This window comes from Acomys russatus, chromosome 18 (assembly GCF_903995435.1).
Source record: "Acomys russatus chromosome 18, mAcoRus1.1, whole genome shotgun sequence".
NCBI lineage: Eukaryota > Metazoa > Chordata > Mammalia > Rodentia > Muridae > Acomys > Acomys russatus.
In genome coordinates, this window is record NC_067154.1 from 707,022 (window position 1) to 730,395 (window position 23,374).

A 23,374-nucleotide genomic window follows, 5' to 3' on the forward strand; every position below is an offset into this window, starting at 1 on the left:
TCTCTAAAACAAATCTGGTTTGTCTTTTCCTCTTAAAATTAAGGCAATGAAATGGCTACAGTTCCTAAGGTTATTTTTATGGAACAAAAACATACACATATTTTCCTCAAGTTCAGGCATCACAGTCTGATTAGAAACCTGCACTAATTACACAGAACCTGCAACACTGAGGATGGAAGTGGGGGGGGCAGTGAGGAAGCAGGGGAGGGATGGGCAATGAAACTAACAAACACCTGGCGAGGATCTCCTTCCTGCACAGCCACTGAGGGGAGGGAACACTGGAGAGCACAGAGTCTCCTACGGCATCTCTTGCACTGATTCAGAACTCTTAGGGTAACTAAGGGAGGAGCTTACTAAAATGGAGACTCTGGAGTCCAACAAACAAACGTTCTGATGACACACAGTAGGGCCCAAGAATCCACTCCTACAACCAGCTCCTCAAATGATGAGGGGGACATTTTGAAAAATAATGCTGAGAACATATCAACTTTGGCTAGCCACCTATGATTTGATAAAAGGGGGAAAGGCACTGAATATGAATTTCATGGTGCCCATATGTGTTTGCACATATATGGAATTGCATCTTGAAAATTTATTTAAATCACCATTCAGAATCTAGAAGACAAGTGTATGGCAGATCATGGCCAACACCTAATGACAGAAGCTGATTTCAAGTTGACCTCTCCTGTTTTACTGAACTCCACATCAAAGTCCCAGGCTCTCCAAAATCCAAAATGGTCAAATGAACTGAGGAACCGGACAAGACTCAAGTCAACTTTCAGCAATTCAGTGCACTTTGCAGAAAGGATCTAAGTTAAGCATATAGCTCTGTTGTTTATTTTACACAAAGGAGACCACCAACATTTGCCATAAATTCTTCTAAACTCTTTAGGAAGGCCATCTTCTGCTTCCGGTCCAGGGTAGGAGGAGTGCTGCTTGCAGTGAGCTTGTTGAAGGCATCTGCTAATCTCTGGTAAATGAGTGGGTCTTGTTGACTTGATAGTAATGTCTCAACCAGTTCAGAATATTCAGCCTGCAGAAGAAACAAGATAGCCATAAGAGTGGTTCCCTTGGGGACCCTACCAGGGACTGTAGGCTTGGTTCTGAGCCAGGGCAGACAACTCTTCCCAACAGTTCAGTATACTGTTCTTGCCTTACTTATGGGCTAGTTCATTTAATATGTTTGCTGCTATGAGAGTGACACTACTAATATGCCTACTTACAGATGAAGTAACACACTCACAACCACACTGCTATGAAGCGAGAGCACAAGCAACCTGGCCCTAGACCCATGTGGTCCAGCTCTGTGGCCCTGCCTCTTCTGGTTACTCTGAATTCTGTATATAACGCCTACACTTGTAAAGTTCTTAGGAGAGAAGAGGCACAGCAGCTGGAGCACGGAGAAAGGTTGAAAGCTCTTTCAAAGTGGAGGCATAACATTTTGAAAGTCAAGCTAGCACTGTAGGCAGTGGCTTTGGATAAACGGCAGAGACAACGTAGTGGTGGCATCTTCTATTTTTAATATCCTCTCTCCCGACATTACTAGACAGGTGAGTGGGCAGGGGATTAACGAAAGTCACTTAGGCCAGAGAAGCACTGTGGGGAAAGCAGGCCTGCCATTAATTTCACGAGCTTCTTGGGATATTACAACAGCCAATGAGAAAAGCAGACACCATATAGAGCACAGGGAAGTAAGGGGCAGCTTCCCAAACCCCCAACCTATTATCTATAACATAGAGCTAGGGGGGCTGTCTGAAGTGCCCTCTGCAATAGATAGGCCAGTTCAGAAGGCCAGTATAATCTCAAATAATCTCCAGACTGCCAAGAAACAGCAGTGCTTCTGCGGCAAGGCAGCAGGAATCACACTAGCTGTTCCAAAGTGTCTGTTCTCTTCTTACTGTCTTCCAAAAACAAGAAACAAACAAAGCAGAAACATCTGTTACCCTCATTTACGTGTATGTGTTATGAGTTAGTCCTCTCTTTTCATCATGCTCATATTCCTAATAAACATCTGGTTTTGTTTTGTTTTTGCGAGACAGGGTTTCTCTGTGTAGCCTTGGCTGTCCTGGACTTGCTCTGTAGACCAGGCTGGCCTCGAACTCACAGAGATCCATCCATCTGTCTCTGCCTCCTGAGTGATGGGATTACAAGTGTGCACCACCACACCCGCCCAGCTAATAAATGTTTTACATTTGTGTGTGTGTGTGTAGAAACAACTTGCAGAGTTGGTTCCCTCCTTCCACCATATATATAGGACACAAGAATTAAACTCTGACTGTCAGGCTTGGTGCAAGCACTGAAAGCCTCTGAGCCACTCTCCTAGCCCCCTTTGAGTTTCTCTAAAATGGAACATCTAAAGGCAGTTGGCAAGGTGATTCAGAACGTACTTCTACGGAATGGCTTACACACGTGGGACTAGAAGGCCAACTTGTTTCAGTAATCAGTGTGAAAGAAAAGGAGCACACACCGGAAAGCATTTATTGGCAGGAAGTTGCACTGGCGCACAGCACAAGAAAGGAAGGCCTAGGGCACTTGCAGCCTGGGGTACACATACCACACACAAGAGGTGGGGCTTTACGTGTTACGATCTGAAGACCCTACTGGCTTTAGGAAGGTAATGTTTCTCCAACCAATCACTTGGCCATACTAAGAGGTATGAGGGGAATGGAAAATTAGGCCATACACACTCCCAACTTGTTCTTTTATATACTTGATAGGATTTTTCCAGAATTAGAGGGCAGGTAAACTTCTGTTACATGAATTCCATAGCGAGTTTTAGGCTCTTAAAAGTTTTAGGCTCAACAAAATAGATAACACACTGTTTTAAAACACTAAACAAAACAATACTCTGCTTTTTACACTCTCTGAAAGCAAACTCCCTCTCCCAGTCGGATTCACTTTGCCGCTTTTCATAACAGTGAGGGAGTCTGAGTTCCTCAAAGACAGCACTCACTCACTGGCGTAAGTGCGCCTGCCTCCTCCTAGTACAGCTGATTAAGGCCAAGCGTTTGGGTGGGAAGTGCATCAAAGAATGGTTTATAACAGAGACAGAAGAATAAATGCTTTTGATCATCTATAAATACAAAACACAATCCTAGAGCTCAGGAACACCTCCTCAGGGACATGGACTGATGATGAGCTGGTGTGCAAGGGCCATCATCTCCTCACACAGGAGAGGGGGTCCAATACCTGGTGCAAACACACCAATGTGTAGAACGCTTCGCCCGCTGCAGTAGTCATCTCCGTATTGTGCTTTTGTAAGACCAGCATATCAAAAACCAGCTGAAAGTACATAATAAAATATATCCATAAAACATAGTATTTAAACCTCCTGTCCCTTTCTGTCCTGAAAAGGGGATGGCAGTTATAGCCTGTGTCTTACATAAACCAATTAATTACTAAATCATTTTTCTGAATCCAAGGAAAACACATAGCTGTTATTTTCTGTGGAATCTAAATTAAAAGTATCAAATTCCCATGATATTTACAGCATAGTTCAAGGACACAAATAGGCTGGGCGGTGATGAAGCTCATCCTTACTAGCACCAGGGAAGCAGAGGCAGGTGAATCTTTATGAGTTCAGGGACACACTAGTTTACAGAGTAAGTCTAGGAGAGCCAAGGCTACACAGAGAAACCCTATCTCGAAAAACAAAGAGTACAAAACAAAACAAAAACCCAAAATAGAAGTGGAAGAGAACATGTTCCTGAAGAACTAGTCTCTGCACACCTTTAATCCCAGCATGTGAGAGGCAGAGGCAGGCCAATCTCTGAGTTCGAGGCCTACATAGCAAGTTCCATAACAGCCACAGCTACACAGAGAAACACCAAAGCCAAAATAAACCAACACATAGTAACAACAACAACAACAAAAAAAAACAGTCAATAAAACACTTCCTCCTCTCTAAAAGATGTAAATACACCTTTATTTGAATCAAGAGTTTCATGGGCCTGGCAAGATGGTTCAGTGGTTGAGAGAGTTGGCTACCTTTCCAGCACTCTCAATGCAGCTCACACTATTTATGTAATTCCAGTTCCAAGGGATCTGGTGCCCCTTTCTGGTTTTCATAGGCACCAAGCATTCATGTGATACAGATATCTACCCACCCAGACAAAACATCACATACATAAAAATTTAAAAGCTCCTCTTTTTACTTTGGGATGAAGTCTTGCTAAGTTGCTCAGGATCCCTTGAACTCAATCTGTACCTGAGGCAGTACTGTGCCTCAGCCTCCTCATTAGTTGACATGGCAGGCAAGTACCTTGGTGGCCTAAGTATCTCAGCCATGGCTAAGTAGATGATTCTCCAACTTACCCACCAAATATCTTACCTTAAGAAAATGCCGAGTTGCTAGAAAGAGTGGTGAATCTGTTTCTTGTGCTTTGGCACACTGCTCAGCTAACGGTGTCAAGGCCTCCAGGCAGAGCTGGCATACTTCTGAACTCATTCTGAACACATGGTCAAAGAGCAAACTATATCGGACATATCCAACTTTATAAACGATCAAAAAAAATGACAGCTACTTATACACATGACTGCTTGTAGGAATGAATACAAATGGTGGGGTAGACCACCTTGCAATGCCTTTACTAAGTTAGCAAGAAGTTCCATATTAGTCTCTGAGATTTTTGAGTCCAGGTTCAGTGATGTCTAGCTTGTTTCTGCAGATGATCATATAGGCATTATAATGTCAGCAAGATAAGACTAGAGAACCAAAGCCCAGTGCAGTGGCTACACCTCTGTGAGTTTGAGGCCAGCCTGGTCTACAAATCTAGTCCAAGGTTACACAGAGAAACCCTATCTCAAAACCCCCATCCCTCCAACCCACCCAAAGACTAGAGACCCAGTTGCTAGATGTATGAAAAGAAAGGATCATACAAATTCACAAAAGAAACAGCTGGGCATAGTGGTATGGACCTTTGATCCCAGTACTTGGGAGGCAGAGGCAGAGGCAGGTGGAGATCTAAGCTCAGGACCAGCCTGGTCTACAGAGTGACTTCCAGGATAACCAAGGCTACACAGAGAAAGCCTTTCTCAAGAAAAACAAACAAACAAACAAAGCAGCTACAGAGAGTATAGCTTTTTGAGGAAATAAAACTGAGCTATAAAAGAAAACAATCATTTAAAAAACTTTAAAGAGGAATCCCCTTCCCTGAGTAACAATATTCATTTAAAGGATACGATGTCATTCCTAGTTCTAGAGAATACATCAGACTCTTAAATAGATCTTCAGGAAGCTGGGGTATTTTTTCAGGAAAAATCTCACAAATGAAGGTGATCAATTTGTAATACTGATTACAAAGGGTTGGAAACTGAAAAATAAATATTAAATATTTTATGTTTAGTACTGATAAAGCAAAATAACAAACTCTTAAATAGTATGACAATTTATCTAAAATGTATAGAAAATATAGAAAGCATCAAGACCTGAAGAAGTGTAAAATAAGTTGTAGTAAAGGGAATCTTTCAGTAGCTGTTATTTAACAAATACACAGTAGAAAGAATTCTCTTCTGGGAGGCTAATGGGAAATACAGACAAGTCCTGATAGTCTATGTTGACCCTGAACAAATAAACAAAGCAGCCAAACAAACTGTTAGAAAACATGTTAAACTGTTAAAAGTGATGTGTACAGTAGCCATTCTACTTGAACAGCCCTGAAGAATCGAGGGAAAAGTAGACATTCTAGTCTAACAACAGAAAAAAAAAAATGTGTACAAAGTGTTTGTAGTAGCTGACTTAAGGGAACAGGCAAACACTAAAAGCAAAACAGTGTACAAAGCTGAATAAACTCTCACATCCTAAGAGTTGTTACAAAAACTGTAGGTTCATGGGTTGGTAGGAACTGCCTAATAGACTTTCCTCAGGAAGGAAAGTTTGTAGGGAGAAGCTGAAGACACCCCCAGTCTTCTGTCATCACACAGATGCTTGCCTCTGGTCTCCTGTCCCACACAGCTGAGGCACATGCACATGTGATGCATGAACACACACCCTGCCCTCCCTTCTCCTTCTGTGACAGTGTGCAACACATAAGCTCACCTGCCCTAGAGTGCTTCTGGAAGGAAGGGCAATCTCAATACCAAGTGGTGGGACCAAGGCACAACACAGTCAGAATGTGCAAAACTTTAAAAAAAAATTAACCTTGGTTTCTACTATCCCATTTCTACATAGAAGGGCTTTGAAAATATCCACCATGGCTATTTGACCAAGAATGAAGTTTAAAAACAAAACAAATTCTAAAAGAATTAAAACTGTTAGCAAAACTGTTTTCCTGTGGCAGTCCCTGATGAAATGAGTCAAAAATTATCTGTACACATAGGGCCTGGGTACTAAGTGGTAAGCAAAGAAAACTGTAGTAAAAACACAGAAAGGAAATGTTAATATGCTTACGTTCATATCATTTAAATTACCTTCAAAAGATCTTGTGACATTAAGGGCAGAATTAGGTTTACTCCATATAAAACGACATCAGCTGCTGACACAGATCTGCCTGCTGCTTGTCCTGGCTCATGTCCTCTAAACACTTCATCTATCAAAAGAAAAAGCATACTTGTACTGTCATCACTGAAACTCCCAAAGCTCATGTTCCTTTATGAAAACACAAATACAGTCAAGCTCAAAGACCCAAGAAATTCATTAATGAATTATAGAGAAATCTGATGTGCCCAGCCCATGCCATCCTTTTATATTTTGTAAGGGAATCTAAGTACCCACTACGGTTGTAGTGGACAAGTAAGGGCAGGAGACATTTTACAAATCAAAGCTAACACTAAGGCCCTGGCATCTTACTTCAGTACCCCAGCTAACTTGGGCCAGCCCACTGAACTGTGAAACCAACAACAGTGAACAAGGAAAATGAAGCAACAACGTCAACAGAGCAAGAGTAATGTCAAGAACTGGACACAATGATGAACGCGGCTGCCACAGCACCAGCTTAGAGATCCTCACCAAAAATAAAAAACATCTCCAACCACGAAAGCCTGCATGACACAAGGCAATGCTAGATATAATGTTTTCTCTTATAAAACAACCCTCACCTACCGGGTTTTAAGGTAAAGTTGGCAGTTGGTAAAGTTAACTACAAGGGAAGACTCTCAAAACACTATAGGGAACTTGCATTGAAGGCAAGGGTAAACACTTAAAGGCATTGAGCAAGAGCAGCCTCTCACCCTGGTGTGTACTTCTTCCTGCCTGTTATTCTGAGAACCAATGTATAGGGTGAACAGGAAAGTTCAGCAGTAGCATATGAAGGAAGCAGAGGCAAGCTGCACTAATGAGCTTTACTAACCGACCAAGTTCTTGTCTGTAAGAACAATTACTTTAAAAATTATTTTCATTTCTTTTGTGTTCATGTTTTGCCTGCATGTATGTCTGTGTGAAGGTGTCAGATCTCCTGAGACTGGAGTTATAGGCAATTATGAGCTGTCATGTGGGTACTGGGAATTAAACCCGGGGCCGCTAGAAGAGCAGCCAGTGCTCTTAACCACTGAGGCATCGCTTCAACCCAAGAACAGGTTTTTTTGTTTTGTTTTTTTAACCTACTGATTGCCGAGCAGAGTGCTAGGCAAGACACACCTGATTTGAGAGGCCTTTACGTCTTATCTTACCCACTGATATCAGAAAGACAGATCAGCTGACTATCCCCGTATCATACTATTGGAGAACAATGCTAGGTAGTCAAGTTTGGAATCCAGTGCTTCCCATGTCAATGGAATTTCCCATGCTCTATCCATAAAATGCTGGGTTTGATGGGCGATTATCTCAGAGGACACAGAAGAGCCAATGAAATATCCCTCTAAAGCAGTGATCCTCAACCTACCTATAGTTCTTCATGTTGACCCCCACACCATAAAATTATTTCATTACTACCTCATAACTGCAATTTTGCTACTGTTATGAATCGTAAGGTAACTATCCGACATGCAGAATAGCTGCTAAAGGGTCGCGACCCACACACTGAGAAGCATTGTTGTACAGAGTAGGATCTACAGATACATACAGGGATTTGAACGTGAATTCAAACTTACTAGCCACATGCATGTAGGTGAGTGACATAATGACCATGCTGTTCCCTCATGAGTAAAGTGAGACCAGCAATGGCACCTGCTGCATGGCATGGTGAGAAAAGCAGCAGTTGGCATTTATTAAGAACTGAATAGCTGGAGAGAAAAGGGAGGCAGATGCCATTTTTCTTTTAGATAAAAAAATCTGTGTGACAGTTGTACAAATAGATTTTTATATTAAAAAAGAGTGTCATTTCAACCAGAGTAATTTACTTGCACTTGTTTTATAAAACCTAACTTCCACATGGGGTTTTACTTCAAGAAAATAACAAAAACAGTAACAACAAAATGTAATCACCACTACAGAGACGTACCTGTGTCACTGAAGTCTATGAACTCCTTTGAGAGGAGGTTGGTGAGGAGCTCCATAATGAGAAGCAGGTCCTGGTACTGCTCCTCTTCCGCTGTGACATCTATCCTTTGCCGCCCCAAGTTATTCTTAGAATATACTTGCAACAAAGTAAGGCAGGCTTCATACAAATGCATAGCTTTGGACTGTAAGAAAATATGAGAAGTAATATTACTTGGTAGGTTCTAGTAGTAGATGTGCCAAAGTTTAAATCTACTCTTAATTACAATGGCAGCTCTACTATTAACAAGAACAAAGGGTGGAAAGCTAGTGAACGATTTGCCAAACAAACATGACCATCTGAGTACAGACCCCCAGTGGTGGAGCATGCTTATGCTCCTGGTACCAGGGACAGGAGACAAGAGAGCCTTGCTGGTCTGCTTGGCTTGGGGAGCTGTAAGGTTGGGGAGAAAGTAAGGTGTAGAGAAATACAGGAAGAGCTTGACCTCTGGCAAACACAGTCATAGACAGACAGACAAACAGACAGACAGACACACACACACACACACACACACACACACACACACACACACACACACACCATTAATAATGATAAAATGAGCTGGACCTGGTGGCACACACCTTTAATCTCAGCACTGGGAGGCAGAGACACATGGAGCTCAATGAGTTCGAGGCCAGCCTGGCCTACAAAGGGAGTCCAGGACAGTAAAGGCTACACAGAGAAATCCTGTCTCGAAAAACAAAACAAAACAAAACAAAACCCCCCCAAAACTAGAAAGTGCTCACCTCTCCAAGATAGCATATCTGTTTATGTGCAACTTCAACAAAAACTTCTATAATGAGATTGACAGTTTCTGGAGTATTCTTGTAAACTTCCATTAACCCAATGCAATTGTTAAGGAAGTCCATTAAAAAATTAAAAAGAATGGCTACATTGTCGATCTGAGTGGCCTCAGCAATGCCACACAGGGCCTCCAGGGTGGCAGTGATCTCCTGCTTGACTTCCTCCTGCTGACACATCTGCTGGAAGTTCTCCTGGTTTATGACTCTCAGGAACCGCTGCTGAAGAGGCTGAAGAACCTGTGGACCACAGCACACCATCAATTTCCTAACGTGCAGCGTGCGCCCTCAACTCGGATGAATATTTGTTTCCCAAAATGTTTCTATTGAAACAGAATGAGCACACTAACAGGGGACTCTATGAACCACTGAGTTCCCCAGCCCTTCAGTCTATGAACCACTGAGTTCCCCAGCCCTTCAGTCTATGAACCACTGAGTTCCGCAGCCCTTCAGTCTTTGAAACAGGTTCTTCCTGTTATGTGGACCAGGCTTCGGTTTCTCAGGAATCGTACCTCTGACTCCTAGGTGCTGGGATTACAGGTTTGAGGTATGATATCCATTTTGAGGATCATCATACTTTGTGCCACATACAAAGAAATGACACCCAAGTTACTATCACTGGATGTGGTTCTTTTTATCCCATTCTTTGACAGTTTTGTTGAAAATATTTTATTTATTCTCTTACACTTCTCTTTAGTTTCACTGCATGTGTGTGTTGGCATCGGGCATCCACTGGACATCATAGACTGAGCTCACTAACTTGCCCTAGGAATACTGTCTGCTCTACAAGTGAACCTTCATGCAGGCTCAGGTATCTATGTGGTGATGGACATCTGAATCTGGCCCTCACACAAGTGCTTTATCCCCTTAGCCACCTCTGCATCCAGCAGACCCTGTCTGTTTTTTACTAGTTCCACTGTGCATCCCTGGCTGGGCTCAACCTGGTGTCAATCTTCTTGCCTCTGCTTCAGAAGGGAAAAGAGTACAGAAACGGTGTGTATGTGTGTGTGTGGTGTGTGTGCGTGTAAAAAAATTAGAACTCCTCAGCAGGTAATCCACAAACTTTCTCCATCAAAGGCCCAAGAGTAAGTGCTTTATACTCTGCACCTCAGTAGAACCATATGAACACTGAGGACTAACTCTGTGAAGCCTTATCTACAGACACAGCAACCATGTTTGGTTTATGGACCAGTTTGCCAGTTTCAACTGAAACACAGTTAAAACATAAGTCTGTTTCTTTTCCTCCTTTCCCCACAATTCCTGGCATATAATACAACTCCAGATAATTGGTCTGGCTCTGTGTGTTAAAGAGTATTTATAGGGCACCCAGGCATGCTAGTGTACACCTGTAATCCCAGGCAGGGGCAGGCAGATCACTGTGAGTTCGACACTAGTCGAGTCTACAAAGCAAGTCCAAGTCAGCCTGGGCTACACAGAGAAACTGAAACTCTGTTTTGAAAAATCAAACAAAACAAAAACAAAAACAAAAAATGGTTTAGTTGGTAAAGTCCTTGCTCCATGCAGTGGTTTGAGTGAGGATAGCCCCATAGGCTGATATATTTGAATGCTTGGTTCCGAGTTGATGGAACTGTTTGGTAAGGATTGTTGGAGGGTTAGGGTGTACTCCTAATTAGCTTCTCTTTGCCACATGGTTGTTGTCTTAACATGAGCTATTGCTCCAGTGCCAGTCCTGCCCACCTGGCTCCCATGTTCCCGCCATGATGGTTATGGACTCACTCTCTGAAAGCGTAAGCCAGGCCCCAATTAAATGCTTTATTCTATAAGTTGCCTTGGTCATGGCGTGTTTTCACAGCAATACAACAAAATTAACCAAGTCACCACCTAAAGTGTGAGGGAGCTGAGTTCAAACCTCAGCACTTGTGTATAAGCTGAGTGCCTACAGTCCCCGTGCCGGGAGACAGAGACAAGAGGATCCTGGGTTTTTTGGCCAGCCAATCTAGCTAAGTTCAGAGTTTCAGATACAGTGAGAAACTAGGAATGAGAGTGACTGAGGAGGATGACTACTGTCAACCTCTTGCTAAATGTGAACACATGGTAGGTATCTGCACAAGTATCTGCAGATGCTCACAGAACCAGAGGCATCAGGTCTCCTGACCTGAAGTCACAGGCAGCTATGGGCCACCCAAAGTGTATGCAAGGAGCCAAATCATTTCTATGGATCCAGTGTGGGAGGGTAGGGGAACACATTTGTAAAAAATCTTAAAAAAAAAAAAAAGTCAGACTGTTTTAGCTTAGCTATGAAGTCATAGATGACCTGACTGTCTGCTCCTGTGCCCTTACCTTCACAGATATTAAGAACACTCTAGACTTAAGGACCAGAGGCCAGACTTCTATATATACACTTGATTCAAAAAATAAAGTGCCCACATTATTGGTTGAATTAGCTCAGAAAGTGACTTCATTTGAACAAAGTTGTTTGAAATGCAGTAAGTTAGGATGTTCATAATAGGTGTTCATAATAGAGTGTGTCTCTACTCTAATACAGTGTATTTAAATTTTTAAATTTAATTTTAAATGCATTAGTATAAGGGTGTCAGATCCCTTGAAATGTAGGTACAGATGGTGCAAGCTGTCATGTGGTTGCTGAGAACTGAACCCGGGTCCTCTGGAAGAGCAGACAATGTTTTTAACCACTGAGCCATTTCTCCAGTCCCAATATGGTATCTTATACACTGAGGAAATTTGAATGCATAGGACCAAAGGTTGTCACTAACTAACAAAAACCAAAGACTCGTCTTTGTAGACCTTAGAAAGAATACTATGAACACCTTATTTGGACACACAGGCAGCCTCCTAAACGCAAAACACTGAGAATTTGTTGCTTAGGCAACTATGGTAGGACAAGAGCCAGGAAACAAAAACATCACTTTCATCTCCTTCTCAAGGCAAAGCATGACTTACAGTTCTTCATGTCACAGTTTCTTTCCTCTACTTTTGGGGACAGGTTTACCAACCCAGGCCTTGGCATGCTAAAGCAAGTGCTCTACCTCTGAGCTACCCACCAGGCCTCTCACATTTTGAAAGACACAGTAATTTATGTTCTCACCTGGGAAAACATACCGGACGGACAGAAAATGTTAATGATATTTAGTGTGTCAAACAAGCAGGCTGGAGAAGCCCTAAGAGTACTTATCAAAGGGTTGATGAGGAAGTAGAACCGGAGAGAAGTTATTACTGAGGTGTTTAGTCTCCTATTTTCTAACATCTGTAGGGTGACAGAAGAATCAAAAGAGAAGGGACTTTTACCTCAGTCCAATACTGCTGCTTGGTTTCTGTGTCCATATGTGCAAAACCGCCTAAGACCAGAGCCTTCATCAGTGTCCTCTGCACAGGACTGGACAAGAAATTAAGAGGTGGGCTTCGGCTTGCAAACTGCTTCGCTAGGTTCCACCAGTTTTCACACTGAATTACTAAGTTTGCCCTACAGGTAGAAATAATAAAACATAAGTTGTATTATATTCACCATATATATATTTATTAAGAAAATAAAAATTGAACAGGGCTGGAAAGATGGCTCAGCGGTTAAAAGTGACTACTAAAGGACCTGGGTTCAGTTCCCAGCACCCGCCACCGCAGGTCACAACCACCTGTAAGTCCAGTTTCTGGGCATCAGGTAATCTCTGCGCGTATTAGTACATGTGAACTCATGCAGGCCACACACACAGATGGAAAAGGGGTGGGAAGGCATCAGCATCTAATTTTAAAGTCTTCTGAGGCAAGACTTTTCTATGCTACTCATGTTGGCCATATTCTTCCTGCCTCAGACTCCTGAGTACTGAGAACCTGTCATACCCATGTGTGTGGGTGTGTGTGTCTGTGTATGACATGTGTACAGGTGCCTATAGTGGCCAGAAGATGACACCAGATCCTCTGGGGCTGGTGATGCACACAGCTGTGAGCCACCCAGTATGGATTCTGGGAAACAAACGCTGGCCCTCTAGAAGAGCTCTTAACCACTGAGCCACCTCTTTGGCCCCTCTGAATGTACCTTTTAAAGAATAGTATGATAAGCTCAATACGAACTCTGGAGTCACATTGGTCTTTATTTAGATCCTAGCAATTGCTCACGTTTTTACTTAGTTTCCTTTCATCATCATCAGTTTTCTGGCTGTAAAGTGAGAATGGCTGTGTAGCCATTTCCTTGTGGAAGGAAGGTGGGAAGAGGAAACCTCTAAGGCTGAGGAAGCCTATCTCCCAGGTTCTATCAGCAGTGACCAGTTGCCAGCTAAGGGGATTTTTCGGTGCTGTAGGGGCTCCCAATTTGCACGCGGGGCTTCATGAAGAGCTTTTGTAAGCAGTCAATCATGGGAGGGGGTGCCTTTTGGTGATGGAGCTGCCCTGCAGGTCACCCATCTCTAGGGAACACTAATAAGTTCACTGCTTCAGCAAACTGGGCTTGTTTCTTCGTCTGTTGCTGCCCTCTCTATTTGGAATAGGCAGAATCTGATTCCCCAGGGAGAACAAGGTGACAGGGACAAGGAGCTAAAACAGGCCTGACTCTCCCTTGAGACCCTTCATGTGCAGTACTCAGAACAGCAGTCAATGCCAACAGCACTGACAACAATATTCCAACTCAGCAAGAAAAGCTAAAACAATTCTCTATAGAAAGCACTAAAAGTGTTACTTTGCAGAATCAGTTTAAACATCAGTTGTTCTCGCCAATAAGTGGGAATCACTGAACCAGGTGCGGAGGTACATGCCTTTAATCCCACCACCTGGGAGACAAAGGCCAGTGGATCTCTGAGTTGAGACCGTTTGGTCTACAGAGTGAGTTCCAGGACAGCCAAGGCTACACAGAGAAACTCTATGTATGTGTCCAAGAAGGTGTGTGTGGGAGACACACTGAAAAATATCAAATGAGAATAATATACACAAAAGTGTGTGCCCAAGATCAAATCCGAGTCCTCTGAAGTGCAGCTAGTGTTCTTTTGTTTTTTGAGACAGGGTTTCTCTATGTAGTCCTAGCTGTCCTGGAACTCACTATGTTGACCAGGCTGGCCTGGAACTCAGAGATCCACTTGCCTCTGCCTTCTGAGTGCTAAGATTAAAGGTGTGTGCTACCACTCAGCTCAGCCAGTGTATGTAACCCTTGAGGCATTTCTCCAGCTCCTGAAAGTGTGTGTGTGTGTGTTTATGTTAACTAACTAGCTAGTTAGCTTTCGCTCCCTCCCACCCTCCCCCTATCTCTTTTCATCTTTTTGTTTTTCAAGACAGGGTTTCTCTGTATAACCTTGGCTGTCCCAGACTTGCTTTATAGACCAGGCTGGCCTCCAACTCACAGTACTCCATCATCTACCTCTGCCTCCTGAGTGCCCAGATTAAAGGCGTGCACCACCACTGCCGCCACCACCCGCCTAGAAGTGTTTTTAGAACAGGCTCTCTGATGCCCAAAGCCAGTACAATTGTCATCAGTACTTAGTAAAGCTGACGTTTGCATTTGTAACAACACAGTAATGAGGTTTTAAAAATACTACTCTGAAAATGTAGATCCTAACTGGACTTGGGTTTTGTAACCATTTGCCAGTCACTAAAGAGAAAATTGAAGCCGCTGGTCCTCCTCACTCCTTACCTTTCTCTTCTTTCTACCAAAGTGACAAGGAGCTGCACAGTATCATTTGCTAGATCCTGCTCGCTACTCCAGACTGAGAGATTGCTGATGACTTTCTGTAAGAGGTAGCCGATAATCCACTGGGAACCCTCTGTATCTGCTCCAAATGCTGTGCTCAATGGCAAACTTATCTTAAGAGAAAAGATAAAAAAATTTCTAAAGTCAGAAAGGTCAAGTAAAAATAGTCCACAGAAAATCAACAATGAAACTAGCACCAAAGCCTAAGGAGGTGCTACTTTACATTAGCTTTATCATTTTTCATTTGTCTTTCAATTAATTTTTCTGTCAGCTTTAGTCTCATGGTAATTATTAACAAACTAACATATTTAAAATAAATATAGACATGAAGATCCCCAAAACAATATAAACATATGTTAATCTAATGGTAAAGAACCATAATACTAACTAATGTCAATAGAACCAAACGCCATGCTCTATGAAAAGTAATACAACAGCATTCCAGTCCTCCATCTCTCCAGGCTCTTAAATAGTTGTTTGTTTGTTTCTTTAAAAGATTTGTTTATTTATTTTACATATGTATGAGTGCTCTATCTGTATATACACCTGCATGTCAGAAAAGGGTGTCAAATCTAAGTATAGATGGCTGTGAGCCACCATATGGTTGCTGGGAATTGAACTCAGGACCTCTGTCAGAGCAGAAAGTGTTCTTAACCTCTGAGCCATCTCTCCAGCCCCTTTCTTTCTTTCTTCCTTTTTTTCTTTCTTTTTGGGGTTTCTCTGTGTAATAGCCCTGGCTGTCCTGGAACTCACTTTGTAGACCAGGCTGGCCTCGAACTCACAGAGATCCACGTGCCTCTGCCTCCCAAGTGCTGGGATTAAAGGTGTGTGCCACCAAACCCAGCTAACAGATTTGTTTTCATAAATGGAACAAACAAAATTGTTCTACCTCTGAACTTTCCATCATCATAAACCCAAAGAGTACTGATTTTACTTCCTCACCTGATCATACAGTTTTTCGTCTACCAGGAGGTACGTCTTGGCCCAGCGTTTTAGAAACCAAACAATGTCTTTGCCCATTTGAGGGCTTAGTAGATGAGTGAGATCTGCTCTTATTGCTCGAGATTCAACTTCTGAGACTCTTAGCACAGCAGACAACAGCCTGTGGGGAGAAAACATAAGTTTTGCTAACCCTATTTTTTTCCATAAAAATCCTTTGTTTCTTTATACCAGGCTATGGGCTGTAGATAAGCCCCCACATTAGTTCTGATCTTCCAGAGGGACAAGAAGGACCTCTGCTCAGGCTGTGGCTGCAGATGTGAGTCTCAGCATCATTGTCTAACACGCAGTTCCCGATGCAAACTGAAGGAACACATACAATTAACTAAACGTTCAGAGTATAAGCCAAAATTTTCAGCATTCCTCTGGTAGACAGTTTATACAAGTTCTGTTGTGCTTTCAAATCATGGCCTTGCATATTGTCTTATAATCTTGATTTCTGCCGCGCCCCGCGCCCCCCCCCCTCCGAGCTGAGGATTGAACCCAGGGCCTTGCGCTAGCAAGCGCTGTACCACTGAGCTAAATCCTCAACCCTGTAATCTTGATTCTTAATGGTTTCTTGTTTTTAGTTTTGGTTTTGGTTTTCTGGGCAGGGTTTCTCTGTGTAGCCTTGGCTGTCCTGGAACTCCCTCTGTAGACCAGGACAGCCTTGAACTCACAGAGATCCACCTACCTCTGCCTCTCAGAGTGCTGGGATTATAGGTGTGTGCCACCACTGCCAGATTCTTAATGGTATCTTTAAATAAAAAACCTTCCTAGAACAATAATCTACCTAAGGAAACATACTGTCCATTCCCAGACTATGGGAACGGGCAAGGAATATACCAGAAAGCATACAGTTTTAAGCTGACTTTAGGAAGGAAGCAGGGGTTGTAGTGAAGTCAGTGCACAGAGCAGGATTCTAGTCACTATGGTATGGCTCTGCTCTATTCTGTCCTGCTCTCCAGAAGAATGAAATTCCTGCAAAATCAAACTAGATGGATGTGTGCATTCTTTATGGACCTTCTGCTCTCACTAAGAAGTACTTGGTGCTGGTGACCACCCTGCCTCTTTGAAAGAGCTCCTCCCTTGGTTGCCCTGGTACCACTTCCCATGTCCCCCTCCATCTGTCTGCGTACTCTTCTCTGGATTTTCTTTAAATCAGAAATGCTCTACTTAAAAGCCCCCCCCCCCCCAATTATCCACATGTTCCTCATAAACCAGGGCTCAGACTCTCAAATTTTAGAGTGTATGTAAATAAGAATAACAGAAATCCCAATAACCTCATGTTTTATCAAAGATGATATATTAAAATCTTCCTCTAAGATTAAACTATTTTAAATATACTTGAAAGCCTAACAGAACTTGAAATAAAATTGTTATACTGATACTTTAAAAGTAAGCACTTCGCCAGACAGTAGTGGTGCACACCTTTAATCCCAGCACTCAGGAGGCAGTGGCAAGTGGATCTCTATGAGTTGGAGGCCTGCCTGGTCTACAGAGTGAGTTCCAGGTCAGCTAGGACTACATAGAGAAACTGTCTCGGAAGGAAAAAAAATTTGCACTGTAATTCAATCTTTGTAGTGTTGACAACCACTACTATCTATTCAAACCAAACAAAATCTTTTAGTTAAACTTTATGTCCCCAAAGAACATTATTTACCAACTACTCTATTTTCTATAATATAAATATTTATGAAATACTTTTCATGAATTTCCAAATATCATAAAACTATAACTATTTTTAAAGGTTTTCTGGATTGACTTACTATAGTTATACTTAACAACATACAGTAGAACAAAATGTAAAACAAATTTAAATTATAAAACTATTTTCCCCAGTGCTAGGGTTCCAACCTAGAAGCTTGCACATGCTAGGCAAAGGTGGTTTACCACTGAGCTAATTCTCAGCCTGATTTTGTGTGTTTCTTGGGGATAACAGAGAAAGATTTTATGTTTCCTACTTGATTTATATACTTGTGAATAAATATACTCATTGCCAGAATGAGCCAAAGTGGGGGAAAAGTTGACTCCTATCTCATTTAAAAGATATAAACACTAGGCCGGGCAGTGGTGGTGCACAGCTTTAATCCCAGCACTTGGGAGGCAGAGGCAGGCGGATCGCTGTGAGTTTGAGGCCAGCTTGGTCTAAACAGCGAGTCCAGGGCAACCAAGGCTAACACAGAGAGACTGTCTCAAAAAACAAAAAACAAAACAAAACAAACAAGCAAAAAATATGTAAACACTGGACAAAATAAAAATAAATAAAATAAAAATTGTTTCCATTAAAAAGTAGAAGTTATTTTTCAAAGATCAAAGTCACCCATTATTTGAATTACTTACAATATGACAAAACTCAAGATAAACTCATGCCAGATGGCCCAGTGTTGGCCCCGTCAGTGTTAGATGACGCAGTGGCTTGCACTGTTGGTTCCACAGCCGTCAAAGGTGATCTGAAGCTGCCCTTTTCATCAGCACTGGGCACCCACACACCTGCCAGTCCACACAGACTGAGTGAGCTCAAGTCTTTCTTTTGTCTCATGGAGAAAGGCAAAAGGGTGGTAGCAGCAGAGGCCAGGTCCTAGGGGACCTTGCTGCGGTCTTTCACTTCTCTACACCTCACCCAGACCCAGCAGCAGCTGCAGAGCTCTCTCAGAAACACCACTCCAGCCCAAAGGCCAGTTCCCACTTTCTCCCAAGACTGAAAATTAACTGCTTCCCAGCTTGGCCTTCCACAAGACAGTGACTATGAAACAGCTATGCTCACTTCCCTCTTGCAAATCCTACTTCATGAACCCAACAGACCCCTTTCCTGTGTCTCTAGCTTCTCCACCCCACAGTCTCAGTCACACACAAGTGACACAAGTCCTTTCCTGCCTGTTTCCTGTCACTTTTACCTTCCTTCCTCTCACTCATCAAGTAGCAGTCTGATTAGATCCTGTGGCACTCTGCTGAAGTCTAAGTCCCATCAAACGGTGGAGTTGAAGAAACAACTGAGCCAAATACTTTTTAATTGTTAACATTTCTCAGTTAGTACCCTAGTCAAGTATACTATAGCAAACACTTTTTATTCAAGCAGTACTGTTTCCCAAATCAGTCCTGTAGTACATTTACATGCCAAATGTACTAAACCAAGTCAGCGTGATGAGGCGGCCCACAGCATCTCACAGCCTACTGCTGTAAGCTAGTCTGGAAGCATCACCTTTCTCTCTGATAGCTGTGACAGACCCACAGGCAGTCTGCCCACTTCCAACACTAATTCTCAGAGTGGTAATCAGGGAAAGTTCTGCAATGTGTGCTTGCTCCCCTACTCAGAACTGATAGTAGTACCGCAATCTCTTCACTGCCAAGATGTCTTACAGGACCTGACGACAGTACCTGTTTCCCTCCTACTTATTTCCATAGTTCCATCTCTTATAAAAATCCATTTCCTGGATTGGTCTATAGCTGCATTCTGGCTGCTGCTTGACCATGGCAAGTATGGCCAGAGCCTTTGTACCAGTTATTTTATTTTTGCTCTGCCTAGAATGTTCCTCCCCCGGGTATATGCAAGACTCTAATCAACCTCAATCCTTGCTCAGAAGTCATAGAAACAAAGCTTATGTGAATCATACTTAAGACCGCGTCAGCCCCTGCAGCAGTCTGGGCTTCAGGTGCCCTGCCCTACTTGGCTCTGCACCCATAGCACTTGCTGTCCTCCAACACATCCCATCACTTGTAGCTCTGTTCCCCCTGACAAGAACTCTAGCTGGGGAGTGGATTCGCTGTTTACCTTCCCGAACGCATCCCATGTGCCATGACATACCCACCCACAAAGCCACTAATAATTCTTTCTTGGTTTTTCAAGATGAGGTTTCTCTGTGTACCAGAGCCCTGCCTTTCTTGGAACTCTCTTTATAGATCAGGCTGGCCTCTGCCTCCCAAGTACTGGGAGTAAAGGTGTATGCCCCCACACCTGGCTAATAATTCTTTTTTTTTTTTTTTTTTTTTTTTTAAGTTTTTCCAAACAGGGCTTCTCTGTGTATCCTTGGCTGTCCTGGACTCGCTTTGTAGACCAGGCTGGCCTCGAACTCACAATGATCCACCTGCCTCTGCCTCCCGAGTACTGGGATTAAAGGCATGAGCCACCAACGCCCAGCTAATAATCATTCTTAAATGACATGTTCTTCAAGAATTATGAAATACAGTTTTAGTGAAGCAAAGGTTGTTTCTCCCATATATCAAATCAATTTCACATTAACTCTTTAGAAAAAAACAGCAACAATAAAAGCCTAGCCATTCTAACACTCCATAGCCTGTGTTCTCAAATGTGAGAATGATTTGCTCCCACACTGATACCTGGGACTTGTAAAATGGAAAAGCACTTCTAATACAAGGGAGATGCTCCTAAAGGCACTTGCTCCAAGAAATAGGACAAAGCACCTATGACAAAACTCTGGAATGAACAGCCCTAGAAGTAACACTCCTCAGGATACGATCCAAAGCAAAAGCACAAAATCTAATTACAACAATAACCTCAAAAGGAAGAAACCTGTGCTTAAGAATTCTGATATTCATAGCAAGCAAGAGAATGTATCAATAAAGGAAACAAAGTCCTAAACATTTCCTTGGTATCGCCTTAATATTTGAACTTAAAACAATAACAACAAACTGTATCTTCTACTGTAGAGGTTTAAATGTCCACTTATGTTTGCATTTTTAAAAAGTGGGACAAAACTTTGAGTAACTGACAAAAGCCAAGGCTGTTATCATTCCTACTATCGCCATAGGCAATGGAGTCTCAAAGATAATGAAATCAAATGTAAAACCATTTTCAATTCTAAGAGTACAATTATTCATATTTACCCTCTTTAGTTTCATCATTGAGAATTAATAAAAACATTGCCATTACTAATAGGAAAACAAAAGTAAATCCTCTCAGAGGCACTCTTGCTGTCTTATAATTGCTGGTGACAGGGCTCTCAAGTTTTCCATATTTAGGATAACTATTTCTATACTATAATAATGACAGTTTTCCTTAAGAAGCCACTAGCACATAGTCTCCACTTTCATAAGCAACATACACTTGTTAAGGCTCACCTGCTTTCTAAGAACTTTTTTTTCCTCATAAAGGGTGCCTGTACAGACATCATTACTGCTTTCTGACAAACACTATGTTCGTAATAAATTATAGTGAACGCTGCTTCCAAGTCTTGTATTCAGAATCATTTAACATTAGTTCTTTTCAGTAGATAGCCCTGCCAATTCCTGCCAGCGTGCCCTTGCCACCCTTGTGTTTCAAGGCTTCTTCATAGTCTCGTTTCTTTAATGTTTCCAATTTACAGTGCGCCTACCCCTCCAGTCATCTACCCATCAACTCAGAGTTTATGAGACAGCATAAATTACAAGAGCGCAGCTATAGAGTTCATATTACCTAATCACAGAATCTGTTCTGCTGTACCCTGGGATGGAAGAAGCCTTTTCTCCTGGAGATCCCAAAATTTGAAGTGTTGTATTAATGTCAACTTCAGATGAATGCTTAATGGAATATTCCATTATTTCTGGAGGTATTAGCGGAGTCTCTCCCTGAGTATCATCAGCTAAGAGGTAGCCTTCAGTTTAAAAAAAATTAAAAACGAACACTTAACAAATCTATTTACCAAATTGCACTATAAATGTTTTGATTAATATACATCTCATAGGTTGATGTAAAAGTAAATAATATTGTTAACCTGTTCATTTCAAGATGAGGTGCAGAAACTGTCAATTTCCCAGATAATTAAAACCCTCAAAAATACAACAAAAGATAAAGGGAATTCTACTACTATATCAGGAATTTATCCATATATAACTTTTTAAAAGTCAAGTGTTTTTTCTTTTGCTTTGTTTCCTTGACTACATTACAGATTCACAAATTAGGTCTAGTGGTCAAGGAAAACAACCCTAAAAGTCAGACTGCCTAGATTTGCATTGTGGCTCAAAATTAACTGCAGTATGACCATTTCTTATACTTTCAGCTCCTTCATCTGTTAGCTGGGAATGGCGGTGCCAATTAGCACCACTGGACAGTACTAATTCACTGGGCTACAGTGAGAGCAAAAGGAAACACTTGGCATAGAACAGGCCAGAGTACATGACGGCCAGTGGCTTAAAAAAATACGTCTATTGCTCTATGTCAAACAGCAGCTGTATCCAAGTCATTCCGTACTACACCCAACTATGGATAGTCTGTTGATGTTTGAGATGTGGTCTCCCTATGCAGCCCAAGCTGGCTTCAGAAAATCACAATCCTCCTGCCTCAGCTTCCGTTTGGGCTAGAATTAATTACGGGGATATGCCACCATGCCCAGCTCTAAACTATTGTTTTTAATATTTGTGGCTTCTTTTAGGGTTTAAATGATTTCATGGGCTTTTTAAAAAGAAAAAAAGTAACTAACCTGTAACTAAAATAAGCCAGTGAATATCTTCGTAGAGATCATCAAGCATTTTATTGTCAACGGTGCTTGATCCAGGTGAAGCAAGTAGCTGTTGCTGATGTCGCTGTAACTGACCATGGAGTCTTGTTACCCTTTCTTCTAACAAACTAAAAGGAAAGAAACAATAGCTTCATAAAGTTCAGGATGGGAAGGCTTAGGACAATTGATAACTTCCATACAACCAAACAATATAAACTAAGATGTCAGCACAAAATACATATATTCAAAAATATTACAGTACACAGCTGTTCTCAAGAGCACTAAAGGAAATGAAATGTATAACACTTTACAAACAAGCAGCATTTATGACAGGCCTTTGAAACTGGGTATGCCAAGTCATTTCTCATGTCATTTTTTCCATAATTCTTGCCATCTATACTATCGTTCCTGGGCTCCAGTTGTATAAGCCAAAGAACGCAATCGTGATACGCTTCTGTCCACTGGGTCTGGTATGCTAGGACCCAGAGTGGGGTGTTTAAAGCTCTCCAGGAAACTGTAAACAGAGAGCAATTCTCCACGGGGTGTCTGGACTGTGTGTACCTTGTCAGAAGAGGCATACAGTGTTCAGCAGCAATTCTTCCTAGCATTCCTACACTGGCTAGCTGATCAGAAAACTGATCTCGATCGTCTTCTTGAAGTTCACTTATTTCTTCTTCCTCGCGAGAGGCCACACCATTGGCGGTCTATTTGGTGAAAAGAGAAGAAACAATGAAGAAATACAGCACATGTTCCATAAGGCATGTGTGTCTGTGGCCCTGTCAAATGGCTTCAAGAGGAGCTGAACCAACCTGCAGGTACAGCTTTCTAGGACTCCTTTCTAATCATGCCAGTAGCCCTGGTAGCCATCAAAAGGATGAGGAGAGCACTAAAGAGAAGGAAGGAAAAGAAATGCTTCCTATGCACATGCTGCTACATGCCTATAGCCTGCCTCTTATATGGGGGACTGTCATTTGTCATTAAGATTGCCTAGTTCTTTGAATATAGGGTGCTAGCAGACACATGGCAAGACAGAGTGGCTAACTGAGAGCTTAAAAGGGAGGTGATTATAAGTAACACCCACATATGAAAACCCAGAAGATAAAA

The 23,374-nt window shown here is 42.2% G+C and overlaps 1 protein-coding gene across 3 annotated transcripts in view; it reads right to left on the reverse strand.

Annotated features, from left to right (window-relative positions):
• Positions 1-299: 299 nt before the first annotated feature.
• Positions 300-23,374, reverse strand: part of Xpo4 (exportin 4) — an 87,916-nt gene continuing 64,841 nt past the window's right edge. For all 3 annotated transcript variants that reach the window (XM_051160624.1, XM_051160626.1, XM_051160625.1), the window contains 13 exons: positions 22,832-22,974; positions 22,253-22,398; positions 21,250-21,427; positions 15,801-15,960; positions 14,802-14,971; positions 12,479-12,653; positions 9,158-9,451; positions 8,376-8,556; positions 6,409-6,527; positions 5,182-5,312; positions 4,331-4,448; positions 3,190-3,282; positions 300-1,033 (listed from right to left, as the gene is read on the reverse strand). In XM_051160624.1, the coding sequence (XP_051016581.1) occupies positions 836-1,033; positions 3,190-3,282; positions 4,331-4,448; positions 5,182-5,312; positions 6,409-6,527; positions 8,376-8,556; positions 9,158-9,451; positions 12,479-12,653; positions 14,802-14,971; positions 15,801-15,960; positions 21,250-21,427; positions 22,253-22,398; positions 22,832-22,974 (2,106 nt within the window). In that variant the 3' untranslated portion in view covers positions 300-835. The remainder of the gene's footprint in view (positions 1,034-3,189; positions 3,283-4,330; positions 4,449-5,181; positions 5,313-6,408; positions 6,528-8,375; positions 8,557-9,157; positions 9,452-12,478; positions 12,654-14,801; positions 14,972-15,800; positions 15,961-21,249; positions 21,428-22,252; positions 22,399-22,831; positions 22,975-23,374) is intronic.